Here is a 24219-nt window from a genome sequence, read left to right as displayed (position 1 = left end):
AATAACACCTTCCCCCCAAAAAAACAAACAAAGGAAATAAAAACAAAACCAATAAAAATACAACCTTTTCTGTGATTTCTGCACTATCACAAAGCTGATGTGAAATTTTTTATGTAAACTGGACTCTCACCCCTTTGAAAAAACTACTGTAATTTCTGTCCCAGTGATATTATTCACACCTTTTTTTTCTCCTCACATTTTCAAAGGTCTTCTGTGCTGCCTTGAAAATATGAAAATATGTGAAAATTAATTTTCACTTTTGTTTTTTTCATGCCCAAAAAGTTTTTGTTGCAGCCATATTGGATTTTTTTGCACCAAAATTGCCGTGTTTGGTGCCAAAATCGTCAATTTTTGCTAACAAATTGCCGATTTTTGCGCCAAATTTTACATCCCAGAAAATTCTGGCAGAAACATCTCACAAAATATTTGATGGTTACTAGTGCCCTGAGCTTAAATGTGAGTGCTGGTATAGTGAACAAGAAAAAATAATAATACACACACACACACACACATATATATATATATATATATATACATATATATATATATATATATATACAGTAGTCCCTCAACATATGATATTAATTGGTTCCAGAAGAACCATCATATGTTGAAACCATCATATGTTGAGTACATATGTCTATGTAAAAATGGTAATTGGTTCTGAGGCCTTGTAACCATTGTATGTTGAATACATATCTCTATGGGAAACTGCTAATTGGTTCTGGGATTACCATTGTATGTGGAGTGTATGGGGAGTGTTTAACAAACCAGGGTGCCTCCAGCTGTTGCACAACTACAACTCCCAGCATGCATGTACAGCCATTGACTGTCTGGGCATGCTGGGAGCTATAGTTCTGCAACAGCTGGAGGCACACTGATAGGGAAACATTGATGTATGGGGTGTATTGTGTGTATATGTATTGTATGTGATGTGTGACATCACATACAGTACTGTACAGTTCTTTAAATACCTTCAGGGGGGACAGAATGCCCTCCATTACGATCCTGCCGAGTACAGCTCTATAGGAAAGGAAGGGGAGGGCAGCCAGCAGCTCATTGGATGCCTGCAGCAAGATGCTGCAGGTTATTGGCTATGTCTGCACTGGGGGGGGGGGGGGGGGGGGCTTACACGGAGCTCACAGTGGAAGCCTGTATGAGTTAGCAGGACAGCATGTGAGAAGCAGGAGGCAGAACGGGGCACAGGGGCACATTAAACAACTATCTGTCAGTTGCTGAAGTTGTCAGCGCTGTCAGATAGCTGTTTGTACGATGGCCCCGACACACAGCAGCATCATATGTCGAAGCTGCCTTCAACATACGATGGGCTCTGAGAGGCCATCATATGTTGAAATGATCATATGTCGGGGCCATCATAAGTCGGGGGGTCACTGGTATATATATATATATATATATATATTTTTTTTTTTTTTTTAAATAACATTTTTCAATAATAATAATTTCTTTTTTTTAAATAATTACTTAAATAACACCTTTTCCCAGAAAACTAAGGAAAACAAAAAAACTAAAACAATAAAACTACAACCATCTCTGTGATTTCTACACTATCGAAAAGCTGGTGTGAAATTTTTGCTGTAAACTGGACTCTCAGCTCTTTGAAAATATCATGTAAAACAGACATTATACGGCGACCCGCCCACTTTTACAAAACTGACGCGAACTGTGTAAACCGCGGCACAAAGCTCTTTGAAAATGTGGTCAATACTTTTTTCTTTGAGTATCTCCCCCAATGTGTTTATGTATGTGTGTATGTGTGTGTATGTTCCAGCATCACTTCCTAATGGCTAAAGATATTAACATGAAACGTGGTACACATATTACTTATATATCAACAACATACATAGGATAGGTCATTTAACCCTTACTCATCCCCATTAGCGAGAGTCAGGGTTTTTGTTTAAACTCGCAGAAAAGCCTATAAGAAATATATGTTACTGCATATCTTCCAAATGGCTGAAGATATTGCAATAATATTTGGTCACATGTTACTTATATGTCCACAAAAAATATAGGATAGTTAATTTAACCTTAACCTACTCTTATTGAGAGGGTCTGTTTTTTTTTTAAAGTCCAATGCAAATCTATGGGAAATGTATGTTCCAGCAGAACTTCCATAGTCCAGCTGGCAAAGCACACCCTCCCCGCATTCCATGCCCCATCTTGCCAAGACACACCCACCCTTTAAGCCACACCCCTTTTATTTTCAGCTTACAATATCTCCATCACAACTCAGCCCCACCTGAGGACGGGATATGAGGATTAGAAATGAGGATTAGATATGGGGATGGTATATGAGGATAGGATATGAGGTCAGGATACAAGAACGGGATAGGAGGACAGGATATGAGGGTGGGATATAAGTTCGGAATATGAGGCTGGGAAATGAGGACGGGATATGGGGACGGGATATTGGGATGGGATATGATGTCGGGATATTAGTACGGGTTATGAGGTCGAGATATGGGGACGATATATGGGGACAGGATATAGAGACGGGGATCAGGATATGAGGAGGGGATATGGGGTCAGGATTTAAGGACGGGATAAGAGGAGAAAAGCTTCCTCCTATGCTGCTTTTCCTCCCCCACAAGGATAAGGTAGGAAAAACCTGGCAGCGCCGGGTACTCAGCTATAAAACTCAATGTGTGTGTTTGTGTATGTTCCAGCATCACGTCCAAACGGCTAAAGATTCTAACATGAAACTTGGTTACTTTTTAGTTTGCATGTCTAAGGCTGAAAGCCCAAAAATCTTTGAATTCGATAGTATGGAACCTAGAGGCCTCAATTCCAATCTAGAACTTTTTGGGTTCCTTTAGGTAGTTTCTATTTATGTTATTTTTATTACCCATCTCATCTTATTTTATTTAAATTTTTATTTTTATTTTAATTTTTATATCCTTGTTTTATTTTTAATTTTTATTCATTTCTATTTTTATTTTATTTTTATTTATTTATTTTTTTTATTTGTATTTTTATTTATTTTTAATTTATATTATTTATTTTATTTATTTATTTTTTCTTATTTTTATTTTCATTTTTTTATCTTTATTTTTATTTTATTTTTATTTTTCATTTTTTATTTTATTTTATTCTATTTTATTTTTCATCTTTATTTATTTATTTTTCATTTTATTTATTATTTATAATTTTTTTTAAATACATTTTTTATTTACTTTTCATTTTCATTATTATCATATGTGTATGTTTATTATTTACTCCATTTTGTTTCTATTTAAACTATAATCCTATGAGATCCACCATCTCTTTTTTCTCCCAACATCATGCATTGTTCTACTTTTCCAGAGTTTATATATTATCCAAATCCATTCCACATTTTATAACAAACACGATTCTAATCCCAGCTGTGACACTTCCAGACCATATAAAACAAACAGGCCATTCATTCATTTACTACATTTCTGCCACTGAGGAAGGGGTTGGAGCGGTTTATGCTCCGGTTGCACCCCGAAACGCGTTTGGTGTCCATACGATTTTTTATTAATTTTGCTTGGACCAAACACCGGTCCAGTGCCCTTTTAAATTCTTTTCAAGCCCGGAGAGAGAATCTTTGTTGGCCCATTGCAGGATCATCCCTGTTTTCATATTGTACTGCTTGTGATATCGGACTATCTGATCTATCGGCTATACTGGATTATTAGATTAACCGGATCATTGGGACTATTAGATCTGCTGATCAGTTGCATATACTGGACTATTGGACCCAACACTGATCATACTAGTAGCTGCCACACTATTGGCTATACTAGCAGCTGCCAGACCAGCGATACCTGGCTCTGTAGAGAACAATTAAGTCAGCAGCTGCCGGATTAGCGATATCCATTTCTGCGGAGAACAACCAAGCTACAGAGATTTTACCATTCCTGCATAGACCACGGAGTCGGCTTGTTTCCATCAGACCAGCTGCCTGCTTGACACGTGACCATCCACCTGCTACGTCACACGCCGGGAGCTCGCGGCGGTGGCTGCACTTGCCGATGCTGCCGCCATTATTAGCTAGAGCAGGACATCCCAGACATTGGGACCAGCGCGGAGTGGCACTTCGGTGCCTGTGTCGTTTATCCTTGGTACAGCAGGTCACATCAGCCGGACACCTAATCTCTATGCGGGGTATGTGATTTAATTTTCCGTATAGAACATTTCCAAACGATCAGTATTGAACAATCCTTGCAGGATTGACTTTGAAACACAAGATTGGTTTCTTTTTTATTTTCTTAATTTACAGGACAATGTATAGGACAATTTCCAGATATTCCATCTCAAGCTGGTACATCATACACCATACTGTTAATACATTGTCAGTTTACCATTGTCACACATTTTTTTTTACAGGACTATTATTGTTGCTTTATTGTTGATACATATTGTTGTTGTATCACACTGTCGTTACATTTTATCTTTACAGGGATACATTATTCAACACTTTTATTGTTGTTTATTCGCTGCTATATCTTTTGCACGGTGCATCATATATCTATATGGTTCACTGAATGTGAACATCATATCTTCTCTCCAGGGTTTATTTGGTTTAGAACTATATTTGTATTAATTGTACTCTCATTCACAGCCGTAGGGCCCTACGGCTGTGACTTTTTAGTATTTTATTACCTTATATTAAATATATTATATAACTATTTGGTCTGGAAGTACCTTTCTTTCCATCTGAGCCATCCATCCACCATACACTTTCTTTTGAGTGGTATAGCTGAGGACTGAGTACTCTATTTTTCTAGATTTTTAAATTACTTCTATTTAAAAATCTTTCCAGTACGTGTCAGCTGCTGTCTGCTCCAGAGGAAGTTGTATAGTTATTTTTTTTCTGTCTGACCACAGTGTTCTCTGTTGACACCTGTGTCAGGAACCGTCCAGACAAGGACAAATCCTCATAGCAAACCTTTCCTGTTCTGGACAGTTCCTGGCATGAACAGAGGTGTCAGCAGAGAGCACTGTGGTCAGACAAAAAAAACATACAACTTCCTCTGTAGTCTACAGCAGCTGATAAGTACTGGAAGCATTAATATTTTTAAAATAGAAGTAATTTACAAATCTGTCTAACTTTCTGGCACCAGTTGATTTGAAAAAAAAAAAAAAATGTTTTCTACCAGAGTAATCCTTGAATGACGCAGTATGTAAATATACGTCTTGGTGCGGTGGTACTTAACGCAACAGGACGTACATTCATGTCCTATACATGACAGCGAGCATCGGAGCAATGCTTGGGTCATGAGGGAGCTGCTGGTAAGGGCCAATATCCGTGATTGCGTGGATGTCCGCCATTAACCCCTCAGATGCCATGATCAATACAGATCATGGCATCTGCGGCATTGCGGCACTTTGATAGGATGATCGGATCGCCTGCTGCGGCGATCCGATCATCCAGAACGGCAGGTGGAGGTTCCCTCGCCTATATTAGCAATCAAATGATTGCTATAAATAGTCCCCTATGGGGACTATTAAAGTGTAAAAAAAAAGTTTAAAAAGTAAAAAATTTCGGTAAAAAAAATTTGAAAAATCCCCTCCCCCAATAAAAATGTGAATTGTCAGTTTTTCCCCATTTTACCCTCAAAAAGTGTAAAACAATTGTAATAAACATATTTGGTATCACCGCGTGCGTAAAATTCAAACTATTAAAATATAATGTTAATTATCCTGTACGGTGAACGGCGTGAACGTAAAAAAAAAATCCAATATTGCTGCTTCTTTTTTTATAACATTTTATTCCAAATAAAATTGAAAAATATATATATATACTAAAAGTTTTATATATGCAAATGTGGTATAAAAAATAACAGATCACAGCGCAAAAAATACCGCCGCTTATACGGAAAAATGAAAAAGTTATGGGTCAGCAAAATAGAGGGATTTTAAACGCACTAATTTGGTTAAAAAGTTTGCGATTTTTTTAATGCAGTATACTAATAGAAAAGTATGTAATCATGGGTATTTAATCATATTGACCCACAGAATAAAGAAAACAGGTCTATTGTACCATAAATTGTATAGCATGAAAACAAAACCTTCCAAAATTTGCAAAATTGCAGTTTTCCACACAAATAGTATTTTTTTTTTTTGGGTTGCACCATACATTTTATGGTAAAATGAGTGATGTCATTACAAACGACAACTTGTCATGCAAAAAACAAGCCCTCATACTAGTCTGTGGATGAAAATATAAAAGAGTTATGATTTTAAGAAGGCAAGGAGGAAAAAACGATTCCTTAAGGGGTTAAAGATGCCAAAGACTATGAGTGTTGCTAAAGAAAGTAGGTGATATCACAAAATAGCATCTTTACCTAGTTTCTGTTATTTTGGAGTGTATTCCGTAAATAATCTTCTTAGCACACTGTTTGATTATACTGCTAGGACCTACGTGTTTCCTACCTATGTATTTTTTCTTGTTGCTATTTCCTCAACATAATATATATTTTACCTTAAAGTACAAAAAGTATGAATCTATGTGAGAAATTTCAGTTCAAAACTGTTATTCCTATCCCAACCTTTCAATTTAATTTTATTTTGAAAAAAGACAACAAGTAGAAATATTAAACAGTTTCAGAAAAAAAATGGTAGTTACATTTTAGCATTCATCTCCCAGCTGCAATACCCTAACCATCCATTCTTCTACAGACCAAACTTAGTTTACACATTATGGTTCCCTGAAACTGCCTAACGGAAACAAAGCAAATATGGAAACTATATGTTGTCTCAATGTCTAGCTGATATTTACTCCATGAGATACTTACATACTGTTTAACATTACTAATTAGTTTACATCATCTAAACAAATGTGAAAAAAATACTTATTTTAAATATTTTGTGCCTTCCAAGAGTAGCCTAGGCACCCAGACTAGTAGTTACATAGTTACATAGTTAGTTACATAGTTAGTATGGTTGAAAAAAGACATAAGTCCATCAAGTCCAACCAGGGAATTAATGTTGTAACCATCCAAGTAAACAAATATAGAGTTTAGGTGTTAAGAGCAACAGAAATAAACAAGGCTCAAACAGGGTTGCGAGACGGTAAACACGTTCAATCTGTCGAAAGCTTTGCAATCACAAATGAAATTGGATTCCCTCATGTCTTCTCACTTATCAGCGATGACAGGCTGAGAATGGCATGACTTTTTGAAAAGAAGAGAGAGAGGACAAATCAGAATTGATGTGAGGTGCAACTAAATAGATATGGGTGGCGGTGCAGTAAAAAGACATTCGTGTTTATCAATTCCATGTGCTCGATGAAGATAATGCTCTGGCCAGAGGACTGGAACAAGTATTATTTTCCAATCTTATCCAATATTGAAATATCAGATGGTTTACTTACTCTGAAGGGGGAAAGTGCTACTTTTTTTTTTTTGCCAACAAATACACTGAGGATTTTATGCAGCGCTACTGTCAAAGTCATCTATTGTATTAATTATACTTGCCTGTCATAAATCCTGGTGATATTGAAACATACCTAATATATTCTTTGCTATTATCCATGCAGTAAGACAATATATGTTGTTTATAGAGTACCTATCCCTGTGTTTTCTACTCAAGGAACAATTTACTCGTAGTAACAAATAGCATACATAATGGCCTCAAGTACTATTGTGTTTCCCTTTAGATGTTCACCCTTTTCACCATTTTATGCTTATTTTCCATAAGTTGGCCTGGTTTGAGCAACTTTAGAGACATGGTTAAAGATCTTTACTGGAGATGGAATAATACTTTATTTATGAGCCTGTGAAAATTTACTAAAATATCTGTATATTTTGTGGTAGAAATGTTAATAGATTTACATTAAAGTAGTTAAATGGGGTGTGTCATCACAAAATGACATATTGTTTAAATCAAGTTTTTATGTAAATTTTTTTTTTTTTTTTACATTTTTGGAGACTTGTTTTTGCAATTTTGCATTTAACTATCTATATTATAAAGTAATCCTGATATCTTGGATTTTCAGTTTGATCACTAAGCTAAAACTTCCTAATCTGTCTATGGGTGCTGTCTATGGGTTCTGCTGTAAAGCATATCACTTAATGCTGTTAAAAATAGCCCAGGCAAGATGGCTGCCCCCATAATAATGTGCTAAAATAAATTACAGTCGGAAAATAGAAACAGATTAGAGAAAAAGAACATGTTTCGGTATCTGGGTGATACATTCTCTTTGAGGCATAACTAAAGGTTGCACATCAGTTATGGTCCCAGTTTATATATGTTATTGTTACCTGTGGAGAAAAACATTGATCTTGTGACTTTTGGTACTTTCAAGAAATACGCTGCATCAGGGCTGTGATTTTGAGGATGCACACATTTTTTTTTTTTAGCAAAAATTACACAGGTTTAAGTCACATTTCAACTTTCACTGAAATTGTGACAGATTTAAGACATGTTTTATAATCAGAGATAAACTTTCACAGATTTTAACATCAATGGCTATGGACTTGGCAAACACACATGGTCATTAATAGAGATGAGCGAACTTTTCAAAAATTTGATTCGGCTGATTCGCCGAATTTTCTGAAAAAGTTTGTTTCGATCCGAATTTGTTCGCGGCGAATCGATATTAAATAAAGCTATTTCTAGCCTACATACAGCCTCTATAGGGGTATAGAACACTTTGCTGTGTCCTAAAACACATATGGAGTGTGCTGGGGTAGTGAAATAATATTGCTATTCAGAATAGCATGCAGATTACCGGCATCACTCTTAGAATCACTGCCGCACAGCAGCACAATGACAGAGCCTGGTGGTGGCATCAGTGTCAGGAGACCATATAGTGACTGAATGAAATAGCGTGGAGGTGTTGGCAGCATGAGGAGACCATATAGTGGCTGAATGGCACAGCGTGGAAGTGTTGGCAGCTGAGGACACCATATAGTGGCTGAATGACACAGCGTGGACATGTTGGCAGCAAGAGGATACCATTTAGTGGCAGAATGGCACAGCGTGGAGTTGGCTGATGCACTAGTACACTACACACCAGGGCTTCACAATCCCCCCAAAAAACAACACAATATGAGAAATGTTTGTCAAAGATTTCTCATAGGTAGCACCCGCTATCCAAAAATTTGAAATTCCCAGACCCAGGCCTCACCTCTGCGGCATCAGTAACCCATATATTGCCTGAAGGACACAGCCTGGAGTTGGCTGATGCACCAGTACACACCAGGGCTTCACAATCCCCTCCCAAAAAACAAGACATTGAGACATTTTCACAAAGATTTCTCATAGGTAGCACCCGCTATCCAAAATTTTGAAATTCACAGACCCAGGCCCCACCTCTGCAGCCTCAGTAACCCATATATTGCCTGAAGGACACAGCCTGGAGTTGGCTGATGCACCAGTACACACCAGGGCTTCACAATCCCCCCTCCAAAAAGAACACAATGAGAAATTTTTGTCCAAGATTTCTCATTGGTAGCACCTGCTATCCAAAAATTTGAAATTTCCAGAACCATGCCCCACCCCTGTGGCATCCGTAAACCATATATTGCCTGAATTACACAGCCTGGAGTTGGCAAGAGTACACACCAGGGATTCACAATCCCCACCAAAAAACAACACAATTAGAAATTTATGACCAATATTTCTCATAGGTAGCACCCGCTATCCCAAAAAATTGAAATTCACAGACCCAGACCCCACCACAGCGGCTACAGTAACCCATATATTGACTCAAGGACACAGCCTGGAGTTGGCTGATGCACCAGTACACACCAGGGCTGTTACGCCGAGCGCTCCGGGTCCCCGTTCCTCCCCGGAGTGCTCACGGCGTTCTCCTGTTCGCAGCGCCCCGGTCAGACCCGCTGACCGGGTGCGCTGCGATAATGTCCCCAGCCGGGATGCGATTCGCGATGCGGGACGCGCCCACTCACGGTGCGCATCCCGACCCGCTTACCAGACTCGTTCCCCATCTGTGCTGTCCGGCGCGCGCGGCCCCGCTCCCTAGGGCGCGCGCGCCGGGTCTTTGCGATTTAAAGGGCGCATGGGTTTTAATTAGTGTCTTCACCTGTGCAGTTCCCTATAATACCTCACTTCCCCTGCACTTCCTTGCCGGATCTTGTTGCCATTGTGCCAGTGAAAGCGTTCCTTGTGTGTTCCTAGCCTGTGTTCCAGACCTCTTGCCATTGCCCCTGACTACGATTCTTGCTGCCTGCCCTGACCTTCTGCTACGTCCGACCCTGCTCTTGTCTAATCCCTTGTACCGCGCCTATCTCAGCAGTCAGAGAGGTTGAGCCGTTGCCGGTGGATACGACCTTGTTGCTACCGCCGCTGCAAGTCCATCCCGCTTTGCGGCGGGTTCTAGTGAAAACCAGTAGCAACTTAGAACCGGTCCACCGACACGGTCCACGCCAATCCCTCTCTGACACAGAGGATCCACCTCCAGCCTGCCGAATCCTGACAGTAGATCCGGCCATGGATCTCGCTGAGGTCCCGCTGCCAGTTGTCGCTGACCTTGCCACGGTGGTCGCCCAGCAGTGGCAACAGATAGCGCAACAAGGCCACCAGCTGTCTCAACTGACTGTGATGCTACAGCAGCTTCTACCACAGCTTCAGCAACCATCTCCTCCGCCAGCTCCTGCACCTCCTCCGTAGCGAGTGGCCGCATCCAGCCTCCATTTATCATTGGCGGACAAGTTTGATGGGGACTCTAAACTTTGCCGTGGTTTTCTCTCGCAATGTTCCCTGCATTTGGAGATGATGTTGGACCAATTTCCAACTGAAAGGTCAAAGGTGGCTTTCGTGGTCAGCCTTCTGTCTGGGAAAGCCCTGTCATGGGCCACACCGCTCTGGCACCGCAATGATCCTGTCACTGCCTCAGTACACTCTTTCTTCGCGGAGATTCGAAGTGTCTTCGAGGAACCAGCCTGAGCCTCTTCTGCCGAGACTACCCTGCTGAACCTGGTCCAGGGTCATTCTTCTGTGGGCTAGTACGCCATCCAATTCCGTACTCTCGCCTCCGAATTGTCCTGGAATAACGAGGCCCTCTGCGCGACCTTCAAAAAAGGCCTATCCAGTAACATCAAAGATGTGCTGGCCGCATGAGAAATCCCTGCGAACCTGCATGAACTTATTCATCTGGCCACCCGCATTGACATGCGTTTTTCCGAAAGGCGTCAGGAGCTCCGCCAGGATATGGACTTTGTTCGCACGAGGCGGTTTATCTCCCCGACTCCTCTCTTCTCTGGTCCGCTGCAATCTGTTCCTGTGCCTTCCGCCGTGGAGGCTATGCAAGCAGACCGGTCTCGCCTGACACCTCAAGAGAGGACACGCCGCCGCATTGAGAACCTATGCCTGTACTGTGCCAGTACCGAACACTTCTTGAAGGATTGTCCTATCCGACCTCCACGTCAGGAAAGACGCACTTCGGCTCCGCACAAAGGCGAGACAGCTCTAGGTGTGAACTCTGCTTCTCCACGTCTTACTGTGCCTGTGCGGATTTCTTCTTCTACCTTCTCCTTCTCAGCTGTGGCCTTCTTGGATTCCGGATCTGCAGGAAATTTTATTTTGGCCTCTTTCGTTAACAGGTTCAACATCCCAGTGACCATTCTCGCCAGACCCCTCTACATCGCCTCTGTTAATGGTGAAAGATTGGACTGTACTGTGCATTACCGCACGGAACCCCTCTTAATGTGCATTGGACCCCATCATGAAAAGATTGAATTTCTGGTCCTCTTTAACTGCACTTCTGAAATTCTTCTTTGACTACCTTGGATTCAACGCCATTCCCCTACCCTCGATTGGACCACCGGGAAAATCAAAAACTGGGGTAATACTTGCCACAAAAAGTGTCTTATGTCTGCTACCAGTCCTGTCAGTCAAAACCCTATGGCTCCTCCGATACCTGGTCTCCCCAAGGCCTATCTGGACTATGCTGATGTTTTTTGCAAAAAACAAGCAGAGACTTTGCCTCCTCACAGGCCTTATGACTGTCCTATTGATCTCCTCCCTGGTACTACTCCACCCCGGGGCAGAATCTATCCCCTGTCTGCTCCGGAAACACAAGCTATGACGGAGTACATCCAAGAAAATTAAAAAAGGGGATTTATCCGCAAGTCTTCCTCCCCTGCTGGAGCTGGATTCTTCTTCGTCTCCAAAAAAGACGGCTTTTTACGACCATGCATTGATTACCGCTGTCTTAATAAAATCACTATAAAAAAACGCTATCCCCTACCTCTTATCTCGGAACTCTTTGACCGCCTACGTGGCGCCAACATCTTTACCAAATTGGATTTAAGAGGTGCATATAATCTCATCCGCATCAGGGAGGGGGACGAGTGGAAGACCGCATTTAACACCAGAGATGGACACTTTGAATATTTGGTTATGCCTTTTGGGCTTTGCAATGCCCCTGCCGTCTTCCAGGACTTTCTAAATGAAATTTTTCGTGATCTTTTATATACCTGTGTTGTGGTCTACCTGGACAATATTTAGATTTTTTCTTCCAACCAAGAAGAACACCGCCGGTATGTCCGCATGGTTCTTCGGAGACTTCGGGACAATCAGTTATATGCCAAAATGGAAAAATGTCTCTTTGAATGTCAATCTCTTCCCTTCCTAGGATATTTAGTCTCTGGCCAGGGACTCCAAATGGACCCGGACAAACTATCAGCCGTATTGGATTGGCCACGCGCCTCCGGACTCCGAGCTATCCAGCGTTTCTTGGGGTTTGCCAATTACTACAGACAGTTTATTCCACATTTTTCCACTATTGTGGCCCCAATTGTGTCCCTAACCAAGAAAAACGCCAACCCTAAGTCCTGGCCTCCTCAAGCGGAAGAGGCGTTCAACCATCTCAAAACTGCCTTTTCTTCTGCTCCCATACTCTCCAGACCTGATCCATCTAAACCCTTCTCACTGGAGGTAGACGCTGGAGCTGTACTCCTACAGAAAAAATTCTTCCGGACATGCTGTTACTTGTGGTTTCTTTTCTAGGACCTTCTCTCCGGCGGAAAAAAACTACTCCATTGGGGATCGAGAACTACTGGCCATAAAACTGGCTCTCGAGGAAGGGAGGCACCTGCTGGAGGGGTCCAAATACCCAGTTGTTATATACATCGATCACAAGACTCTCTCTTATCTTCAGTCTGCCCAATGGCTGAACCCTCGCCAGGCTAGGTGGTCGTTGTTCTTTGCCCGTTTTAACTTTGAGATTCATTTTCGCCGCGCTGACAAGAACATTAGGGCTGACGCTCTCTCTCGTTCCTCGGATACCTCTGAAATGGAAGCCTCCCCGCAACACATTATTCCTCCTGACGTTCTGATCTCCGCTTCTCCAGCTTCCATCAGACAAACTCCTCCAGGAAAGACCTTCGTCCCTCCACGCCAGCGCCTCAGGATTCTCAGGTGGGGACACTCCTCACACCTCGCCGGCCATGCTGGCATCAAGAAATCCGTCCAGCTCATCTCGTTTTTATTGGTGGCCTACCCTGGAAACAGATGTTGCTGATTTTGTTCGGGCTTGTACAGTCTGTGCACGGGACAAGACTCCTCGCCAGAAGCCTGCCGGTCTCCTCCATCCTCAGCCTGTTTCTGAGCGACCATGGTCTCAGATTGCTATGGACTTTATTACTGACTTACCTTTATCCCATGGCAACACAGTTATTTGGGTGGTCGTTGATCGTTTTTCTAAGATGGCACATTTTATTCCTCTTCCAGGTCTTCCTTCTGCGCCTCAGTTGTCGAAACAATTTTTTGTGCACATTTTTCGCCTTCACGGGCTTCCCACGCATATCAATTCGGATAGAGGCGTTCAATTTGTGTCGAAATTCTGGAGGGCCCTCTGTAATCAGCTTAAAATCATATTAAACTTCTCGTCTTCTTATCATTCACAATCCAATGGGCAAGTGGAAAGAGTTAATCAGGTTCTGGGTGACTATTTGCGACATTTTGTTTCCTCCCGCCAGGATGACCGGGCCGATCTCCTACCATGGGCCGAATTCTCATACAATTTCAAAGTCTCTGAGTCTTCAGCTAAATCCCCATTCTTTGTGGTGTACGGCCGTCACCCTCTTCCCCCCCTCCCCACTCCCATGCCTTCTGGTTTGCCCGCTGTTGATGAGGTGACTCGGGACTTCTCCACCATCTGGAAAGAGACTCAAAAATCTCTCCTACAGGCCTCATCCCGGATGAAGAAACATGCCGACAAAAAAATAAGAACTCCTCCTGTCTTTTCTCCTGGAGACAAAGTGTGGCTCTCCGCCAAGTATGTCTGCTTTCGTGTCCCCAGTTATAAACTGGGACCACGTTATCTTGGTCCTTTTAAAGTTAAATGCCAAATCAACCCTGTCTCCTACAAACTCCTTCTTCCTCCTTCTCTCCGTATTCCTAATGCTTTTCATGTCTTTCTCCTTAAACCACTCATCCTTAACCGCTTCTCTCCTAAAGTTGTTGCTCCTACTCCTGTCTCCGGGTCCTCTGACATCTTCTCGGTTAAAGAAATTCTGGCATCCAAGACGGTCAGAGGTAAAAAAAAAATTCTTGTAGATTGGGAGAATTGCGGCCCGGAGGAGAGATCATAGGAACCCGAGGACAACATCCTTGACAAGGACCTTATCCACAAGTTCTCAGGATCTAAAAAGAGGGGGAGACCCATGGGGGGGTACTGTTACGCCGAGCGCTCCGGGTCCCCGCTCCTCCCCGGAGCGCTCACGGCGTTCTCCTGTTCGCAGCGCCCCGGTCAGACCCGCTGACCGGGTGCGCTGCGATTATGTCCCCAGCAGGGATGCGATTCGCAATGCGGGACGCGCCCGCTCGCGGTGCACATCCCGACCCGCTTACCAGACTCGTTCCCCGTCTGTGCTGTCCCGGCGCGCGCGGCCCCGCTCCCTAGGGCGCACGCCGGGTCTTTGCAATTTAAAGGGCCGGTGCGCCACTGATTGACGCATGGGTTTTAATTAGTGTCTTCACCTGTGCACTTCCCTATAATACCTCACTTCCCCTGCACTTCCTTGCCGGATCTTGTTGCCACTGTGCCAGTGAAAGCGTTCCTTGTGTGTTCTTAGCCTGTGTTCCAGACCTCTTGCCGTTGCCCCTGAATACGATCCTTGCTGCCTGCCCTGACCTTCTGCTACGTCCGACCCTGCTCTTGTCTAATCCCTTGTACCGCGCCTATTTCAGCAGTCAGAGAGGTTGAGCCGTTGCCGGTGGATACGACCTGGTTGCTACCGCCGCTGCAAGTCCATCCCGCTTTGCGGCGGGCTCTGGTGAAAACCAGTAGCAACTTAGAACCGGTCCACCGACACGGTCCACGCCAATCCTTCTCTGACAGAGAGGATCCACCTCCAGCCTGCCGAATCCTGACAAGGGCTTCACAATCCCCCCCAAAAAACAAGACCTTGAGAAATGTTTCACAAAGATTTCTCCTAGGTTGCCACCGCTATCCCAAATTTTGAAATTCACAGACCCAGTCCCCACCTCTGTGGCATCAGTAACCCATATATTGTATGAAGGACACAGCCTGGAGTTGGTTGATTTAAGAGTACACACCAAGGCTTCACAACTCCCCCCCCAAGAACAACATAATGATAATTTTTTGACATAATTTTTTTTTTTATAAAAACAATCTCAAATGAACGAGTTGATGAGGCCCCAAAATTAAGGATGATGGACCACCAAAAATCATAATTTTCACCAAAAAGGATGAAGAAGCAGAATTAATCCCTCTTTGTATTTTTTTTAGTAAAATTTGATGTAATAAATCACACGCAACAAACATTCCATTGTGTAATGGTTATCCTTCTGGAAATTTCAAATGTATTACCCTGTTTCCCCAAATGTAGGACATCCTTGGAAGATAAAACTTGCTATACCATACCGGGACAAGCTGGCTTGCAATGGCATCTTGCACATTACCCTTTATTCTGAAACGTGCATCCCTGCAAAAAAGTTTCCAGAGAACGCTTGATGCCCGTCAGAAGATTGGCGTGACAGATGCCCGTCTGAAGCTAGGCATGAAGGATGCCTGTGAGAAAATGGTCGCCAAAGTTGCACATTTCAGAATAACGGGTAAAGTGCAAGATGCCCGAGAGATGTTGAATTCTAAAAAGCAGCAGGTGGGTTTTGCAGTAAAACCGCCAAAATTGATGGACGCCCGGGAAAATATCAGTCTGAAGAGGAGCGCACCAGCGATCACTATGAACTCCGCCATGGCTCAATGGTCCCCATCCATAAACATTACCAAGACCATTCAGATTTCACAGCAGAAAACCATTACCCCAGGTCTTAGTAACAGCGTTAAGGGAATGCAAATAAATGTTGTCAACCATCAACTGAATGGCACAGCGTGGAGGTGTTGGCAGCATGAGGACACCATATAGTGGCTGAATGGCACAGCGTGGAGGTGTTGGCAGCATGAGGACACCATATAGTGGCTGAATGGCACAGCGTGGAGTTGGGTGATGCACGAGTACACTACACACCAGAGCTTCACAATCGCCCCCAAAAAACAACACAAAATGAGAAATGTTTGACAAAGATTTCTCATAGGTAGCACCCGCTATCCAAAAATTTGAAATTCCCAGACCCAGACCCCACCTCTGCGGCATCAGGAACCCATATATTGCCTGAAGGACACAGCCTGGAGTTGGCTGATGCACCAGTACACACAGGGCTTCACAATCCGCCCCAAAATCAACAAAATTGTATAAATAAAAAAAAAAATGTATACCTGTGTGTAAGAACAAGCGCATATCCCACAGTTCAGAAGACTCTATAATGCAGGATGGTGGACCACCCAAAGACTTTCTTCTCAAAAATAATAAACCACACAATGTTTGAAATTATTTTAAAAAAAATTATTACATATGTGTGTAAGCGCATCTGTCTACAAAAAATCAGATCACCAAAGGATTTTTTTCGCCAAAAATGACTAAACAGAGTTAATCCCTCTCCGGATTATTTTTTTTTATTTTCATAAAAAAATCACACGCAACAAGCGTTCCGTTGTGTAACGGTTAGCATTCTGCAAATTTCAATTTTATCACTGATAAAATTACCAGTAAATTTAACAAGAACACTACCCAAGAGTGTTTAATTACCCCATACATTGCACCAGGAACAGTCAGGAGTAAGCCTCAGCAGTACCCAAGAGGCTTTTATAACCCCTTACCTTGCCCGATTAATTGCAAGATCGAGCAATAACAGGTGTGTTATGGCCTCAGATGTCCTGGGCCGCACTAGCGCTCCACTGAACAGATTAGCGTGTGTTACGCCGAGTGCTGCGGGTTCCCGCTCCTCCCCGGAGCGCTCGCAGCATTCTCCTGTTCGCAGCGCCCCGGTCAGACCCGCTGACCGGGAGCGCTGCGATAATGTCCCTAGCCGTGATGCGATCAGTGATGCGGGATGCGCCCACTCGCGATTCGCATCTCGGCCCGCTTACCAGACTCGTTCCCCGTCTGTGCTGTCCCGGCGCGCGGCCCCGCTCCCTAGGGCGCACGCGCCGGCTCTTTATGATTGGCCCAATTAGTCTGATTAGCTTCCACCTGTGCACCTGTCTATATAACCTCACTTCCCCTTCCCTTCCTTGCCGGATCTTGTTGCCATTGTGCCTTGAGAAAGCGTCCCTTGTGTATCCCAAGCCAGTGTTCCAGACCTCTTGCCGTTGCCCCTGACTACGATCCTTGCTGCTTGCCCTGACCTCCTGCTACGTCCAACCTTGCTCTTGCCTAATCCCTTGTACCACGCCTATCTCAGCAGTCAGAGAGTTTGAGCCATTGCCGGTGGATACGACCTGGTTGCTACCGCTGCTGCAAGACCATCCCGCTTTGCGGCGGCTCTGGTGAATACCAGTAGCAACTTAGAACCGTTCTGCCGGCACGGTCCACGCCAATCCCTCTTTGACACAGAGGATCCACCTCCAGCCTGCCGAATCCTGACAGCGTGTCTCTATCTTTCAAGGACAGGTGCATGTTACACGCTGAAACCAATTCGTGATATGGATCTGGGATTGCAATTATGAGATTAGGAGCATAATTGTCCCCCAGATTAGGCAGCATAGATGTCCCCCAGATTAGGAGCATAATTGTCCCCCAGATTAGGAGCATAATTGTCCCCCAGATTAGGCAGCATAGATGTCCCCCAGATTAGGAGCATAGTTGTCCCCCAGATTAGGCAGCATAGATGTCACCCAGATTAGGCAGCATAGATGTCCCCCAGATTAGGAGCATAGTTGTCCAACAGATTAGGAGCATGTTTGTCCCCCAGATTAGGAGCATAGTTGTCCCCCAGATTAGGAGCATAGTTGGCCCCCAGATTAGGAGCATAGTTGTCCCCCAGATTAGGAGCATAGTTGTCCCCCAGATTAGGCAGCATAGTTGTCCCCCAGTCAGCGTGGGCCGGTCAGAGCCAATCAAAGGGCCGTATGTGGCAAGTGGGCCATACAATGCCCAGGTCAGCCCCAGAGGGTTTCATAACCAACCATAATAGACAAAATTTTGTTGTAGGAGCATGGTCAATCTACTCAGACCCATCTGTCATTGGTGGCTGGAAATCCTGGCTGATTCATATGGATATCCCTGATTCATCTTGACAAACGTCAGTCTCTCCACATTTTTAGTGGAGAGACAAGTTCGCCTTGGGGTGGCTATGGCCCCGGCCGCACTAAACACCCGCTCTGATGGCACACTACTGGCCGGGCAGGACAGCTTTTCCATGGCAAACTCTGCTAGTTGTGGCCATAAATCAAGTTTGACTGCCCAGAAGTCCAGCGGATCTTCAATGGTTGTTGGCATGGCCATGTCAAGGTATGCCACCACCTGCTGGTTCAGATCCTGCTCCATGTCTACCTGCTGCTTATGAGTTGCTTCACTATGCGGGTAAAGAAAGCTACTCATCAGCGACTGTAGACTCAGGCTGCTGCTGATTTAGCTGGTACTGCTCCTCCCACCCCTCCCCAGCAGCCATGGCAGTGGAAGGTGAGCGCAGAGGGCCCCCCGAGTCAGACCTGTGAGTGGATGGACCACGTGGCTGATAGGCATCAGCCAACTGACTACGTAGAATCTCTCTGTAGTAGGTCAGTTTGTCCTCCCTCTCATTTTGGGACGGTAGCGAGGGTCTAATAAGGTGGATATCCAGAAGTAATCCCGCTGACGAATTTGGACAATTCGGGGGTCACTACGCAAGCAACTGAGCATGCATCGTGCCATTTGCGCCAGTGACTCGGAGGGACTACCTACCTCCATCTCCACTGCATACTGCCACGGTGTGTCTGGGTCCTCTGTCTCAACTTCCTCATAACCCTCCAGCTCCTCTGGCTGCTCCTGCTCCTCCTCTCCTGTCGAAGACTAGAAACACCGGCCATCTCATCCAACCTAAACTGTGCTCCGCTCTGCCCCTCATCATCCTCCTCCTCCAGTTCAGCCCCCACAGGGCTCATGTAGCATTGAGATGTAGGCACAACGTCTCCATTGCCGTGACTAGCCATGGTTTCAATCATTTGTTGTAGGAAATGTAGGAGTGGAATTAAGTCATTCATCCAGGCGACTCACAAATAAAGTGGCTTCCTCAAAGGGCCTCAGCAAACGGCAGGTGTCACGTATGAGCTGCCACTGGTTCACATTGAAGTTACAGAGGGGAGTACTCCTATCTGCTTGGATAATCAATAAATTGGTGATGGCTTTTCTTTGTTCGTATAGTCTGCCCAACATATGGAGGGTGGAATTCCAACGTGTGGCAATGTCACAAATAAGACTATGTTGTGGGATACTGTTCTGATGCTGCAGCTCAAGGAAGGTGTGCTTGGAGGTGTACGAGTGGCTGAAGTGCATGCACAGTTTTCTTGCCATTGTCAGGATGTTTTGCAAATGGGGTGAAGACTTGAGGAAGTGCTTGACAACCAGATTCAACACGTGGGCCATGCAGGGCGCATGTTTCACACTTCCTTGTCGCAGCACGGACACGATATTCTTCCCGTTGTCTGTCCCCATGGTTCCCATTTCCAGATTTCGTGGGGTAAGCCATACTCAGATTTCTTTACGAATGAACTTTAGCAGTTCCTCCCGTGTGACTCCGTTCGCCAAGGCAAACCATGTGAAGAACAGTTTGACACCGCCGTGCCCTACACACATGGTACGATGAATGGCCACCGAGATTTGGACGTGCAGTGGAGGCCGAGGACACGGTGGAGCATGAGGAGTCGGCGACGCACACTGTAACAGGACCAACTGCCTGGGAGCGAGAGCGTGGAGGAGGAAGTGGTGTGACCTGTCCAAGTTGCTGTTGTGGCTGTGCAGGAACCACATTTACCCAGTGAGCCGTAAAAGACAAGTATTGTCCCTGCCCGTAGCATGTGTTGACGCAGGGCCGTGGTGCCGACATTGGAACCTTGGCCATGCTTCACCTTCTGCCGACAGATATTGCATGTGACTACTTGAACCTCCTCCGGAGGCCTTATGAAAAACTTCCACACCGCCGAGTAGCTGATTTTCCCACCGCAGTCCGCACTAATTGACGGCTACTAGTGCCGTCTCCAGGAACCCCTGTTCCACTACCTCCCGGAAAGGTAGGCTGCCGCGAAGCAGGTGGTCTCCCCCGGGCACATTTGGCTCCTGAATTTCCGCTACTGCCATGCCATCATGCTGACTGCCAACCGTGCTACCACCTTGCTGCCTCAAGGGCAACCTGCAACTCTATTCTCCTGATGATGATGAAGCCCCTTCTGCACCCGGCTCCCAATTGCGATCGGCTTCATCATCATCAACAGTTGTGTGCACGTCACTGATGTCCTCCTCAGGTTCCCCAACAGTGTCTGCTTCAGGACCCTGAACACTTGCAACACCGCCTCCCACGTCACTCTCCGCATCACTACTTGGCCGCCTAGCGGAGCAAGCGGCGCATGTCCCCTCCTCTTCTTGGCTGTCCAGATGCTGCTGACTGTCCTCTATTAGATCGTCCTCAGTAAATAGTGGAGCTGAACCCACAGCATAAGATACTTCTTTAGGAGAGGGAACAGCATAGGACAAAGGCAATGGGAGGACACGGACTGCTCCCGGGCCATGCTAACTGAGGGTTGTGTTTGAGGAACCCACCGACTGTTGACTGGGGGTGTCAGATTTAACTTGTGATGATGTGGATGATTGTGTTAACCAATCATCGACAGCAGATGGGTTGCTGGTGGAGACACCACCCCTGGCTGATAACGGAAACTCAGGCCTCTCGCTGCGACTCCTGCTGCCACTCGCCCCAAGTCTGCTGCCAACTCTGCCTGAAGTATTTAGGCCTCTGCCACTCCTCTGTGCATGCCCTGGCACTTCTCTGCCTGATATACTTAGTGCGTTTATGAGGGTATTACAATGCGCTACACTAGTCTTTAAACAGTATTTGTCTAGAACAGCAGCAGGTGATCACTTACGGCTGTCCTTAAACAGTATGTAGGCCCTTGACAGATTAACAGGTACTAGATGGTACAATACTTGGATGTACCTATGCGGTATGCACTGATGAGGGCAGTAATATGCCTAACTATTAGCAGAAAAAACTCTGTATTTTTGTAATACACCAGCCGGTGAATACTATTGTTTGGACTTTGACGGTTTGGAGCACCTTAACAGCTACTAAATGGTACAATATTTGGATGTACGTATGCAGTATGCACTGATGAAGGACGTAATATGCCTAACTATTAGCTGAAAAAACTCTGTATTTTTGCAAAACACCAGCCGGTGGATACTTTTGTTTGGACTTTGACGGTATGGAGCACCTTGACAGCTACTAAATGGTACAATACTTGGATGTACGTATGCGGTATGCACTGATGAGGGAAGTAATATGCCTAACTATTAGCAGAAAAACTCTGTATTTTTGTAAAACACCAGCCGGTGGATACTATTGTTTGGACTTTTACGGTATGGAGCACCTTGACAGCTACTAAATGGTACAATACTTGGATGTACGTATGCAGTATGCACTGATGAGGGAAGTAATATGCCTAACTATTAGCAGAAAAAACTCAGTATTTTTGTAAAACACCAGCCGGTGGATACTATTGTTTGGACTTTGATGGTATGGAGCACCTTGACAGCTTAACAGGTACTAAATGGTACAATACTTGCATGTATCTATGTGGTATGCACTGATGAGGGCAGTTATATATGCGTAACTATACGCAGAAAAAACTGTTTAAAAAAACAAACAGCCGGTGAATGGTATTGTTTGGACTTGCACAGTATGTAGCCAGCCCCTTGACAGATTAACAGGTACAAAATGGTGCAAATGCACTACAGTCCACTGAAAAATCACATATTTCTGAATAGCAGCAAGACCCAACAGTGCAGCACCACAAAAAAAAATCCAGGGATTAAACCCTAAATTGCACTCTGTCACACAATTCTAAGCAGCAGAAGTTTTGTGGAGCAAATAAAAATAAACTCAATTGGGCTGAACAATGAGGAGATAAGATGCTTCAGAAAGTTCAGGCAGCTTGGAGATCTGTATGAGGCAGCTGACAGCTATCTGCCCCTCTCTGCTGCAATGCTCAATAACGTGAATAGGAGGTTTAGCAATCAATGATCCTTCTCAGTGTAACAGCAAAGCACTCTGCACTCCTGCCTTTCCCTAATGCTGATGTGAGTAGCAGTTGCAGTGTAACGCTGTGGTATGAGCTATTCACACACACGCAGTCCCGTACTCTCCATCTGAGTGCATAGATTAAAGGAAGAGAGGCAAGATGGTCGCCGATTATATAGGGGCTGTGACATCACAGGGGTCAGTGAACACTGATAGGCTGCATCTCACATGTGATTCAGGGTCAGCCAGCCTACCTTCATTCCCACCGCTGTTTCCTGCCCTCCCATAATCCCCTGCCCCATGTACTCACATGTGGATCCACCATCTTAGGTCCCCAATAGCCTGTAACGCTGTAAAATGGAGTTTAATGAAGCGATTCGCGCTATAGAATCGCAGCGATATTCGTATTCGTTGCAAATCAAATTTTTAATGAAATTCGTAACAAATTTGGGTTCGTCAACTTCGATTTGCTCATCTCTAGTCATTAAATAGTAAATGTTAGGGAACACTGCATATAACTGGCATAGAAATGGACATGAAGAATATTAGTGGGTAGTTAGTGGACATCAAACTGAATCAACCAGTGCCACGTGGCAGTGGCCATGCCAAAATGGTCAGACATGGAGTTTTGTGTACAGTTTGACACACTAGTGCACAAATGTTTTATGTAAAGTTTTTCTATCAAGTCTTTTGTAATGTCCACTACTTTTGATGAGTAGTTCAACTTTCCAAGTGCTTGATTCCATATAGAAGCGTGGTATGACTGTGAGAACACTTGCAAAGCTGAACTTCTTTTTCTAGACTAAACTATTCGACCACAGACACTCAAAGTTACGGGTTGACAATTCATTCACATTTTTAGTACTGAATAACAATAACAAGTTGTACTCACAAAAAAAACTTTAAAAAAAAAGTGTTTGCTTTGACATAACACTCGAGTACATTCGTAACTTTGTGATAAGTCACAGTAAATAATACCTGTAAATACTGTATATATTTTTAATAAGGTCTGTTATATGAGAGAACTGTAAAAAAAAAAATCTTACCTCATACTCAAAGTCTTCAGTTCTGTCTCCTTCAGCAGGCAGGCTCGAAAGATACTCATTACCTTCGTAAAATTCATGCTCCATTGGATGAAGAGAATGGCAGCTATATGGAAAAAAAATGGTACAAGAAGTCCAGATGAGACAATGTTCTTTTTAATTGAAATATGACAAACTTATCTGCAGCCTTCTCATTTCAAGAGGTTAGGATGGGTTGCTAATCTAAAGAAACACTGAACAAAAAGATATGTTTCTTTTCATTTACCGCACACTTAGAGTAGTCATTTTCATAGCTTAAATTGGATTCCAGGCAATGATCTGTGCACCAAATCAAAAGAAATACAGCAGTACATCCATAACAAAGGGCTGGCAATGTTCTGCAGCTGCAGGATTCCAATCTGTCTTTTTGAAACTCAGCCTGTCTGCTAATGAAGCCATGTCCACATTTTATATTCTGGAAAATGTGGACACAATAACTTCAATAAATACAGAAGTACACTTTGCAATAAATTGAAAATACTTTTCTAACAATGAGTGGCAGTGAATGGCTTGATATGCGGCTTGGTTTCTTAATTCGCTTCTAAGTTGGCATTATCTGTTTAATCCCTACATGGTGTCCAGAAAGCAAAGATTGATTAGAGAAAAGAAA

The 24219-nt window shown here is 44.0% G+C and overlaps 1 protein-coding gene across 1 annotated transcript in view; it reads right to left on the bottom strand.

Annotated features, from left to right (window-relative positions):
• The window catches only part of PDZRN4 (PDZ domain containing ring finger 4), a 155615-nt gene that overhangs the window by 31589 nt on the left and 99807 nt on the right, over positions 1-24219 (bottom strand). The window contains exon 3 of the mRNA XM_056573943.1: positions 23574-23676. Within this exon, the coding sequence (XP_056429918.1) occupies positions 23574-23676 (103 nt within the window). The remainder of the gene's footprint in view (positions 1-23573; positions 23677-24219) is intronic.

The sequence above is a fragment of the Hyla sarda genome, chromosome 4 (assembly GCF_029499605.1).
Source record: "Hyla sarda isolate aHylSar1 chromosome 4, aHylSar1.hap1, whole genome shotgun sequence".
Taxonomy (NCBI): domain Eukaryota; kingdom Metazoa; phylum Chordata; class Amphibia; order Anura; family Hylidae; genus Hyla; species Hyla sarda.
This window is presented reverse-complemented; position numbering and strand designations above follow the sequence as displayed.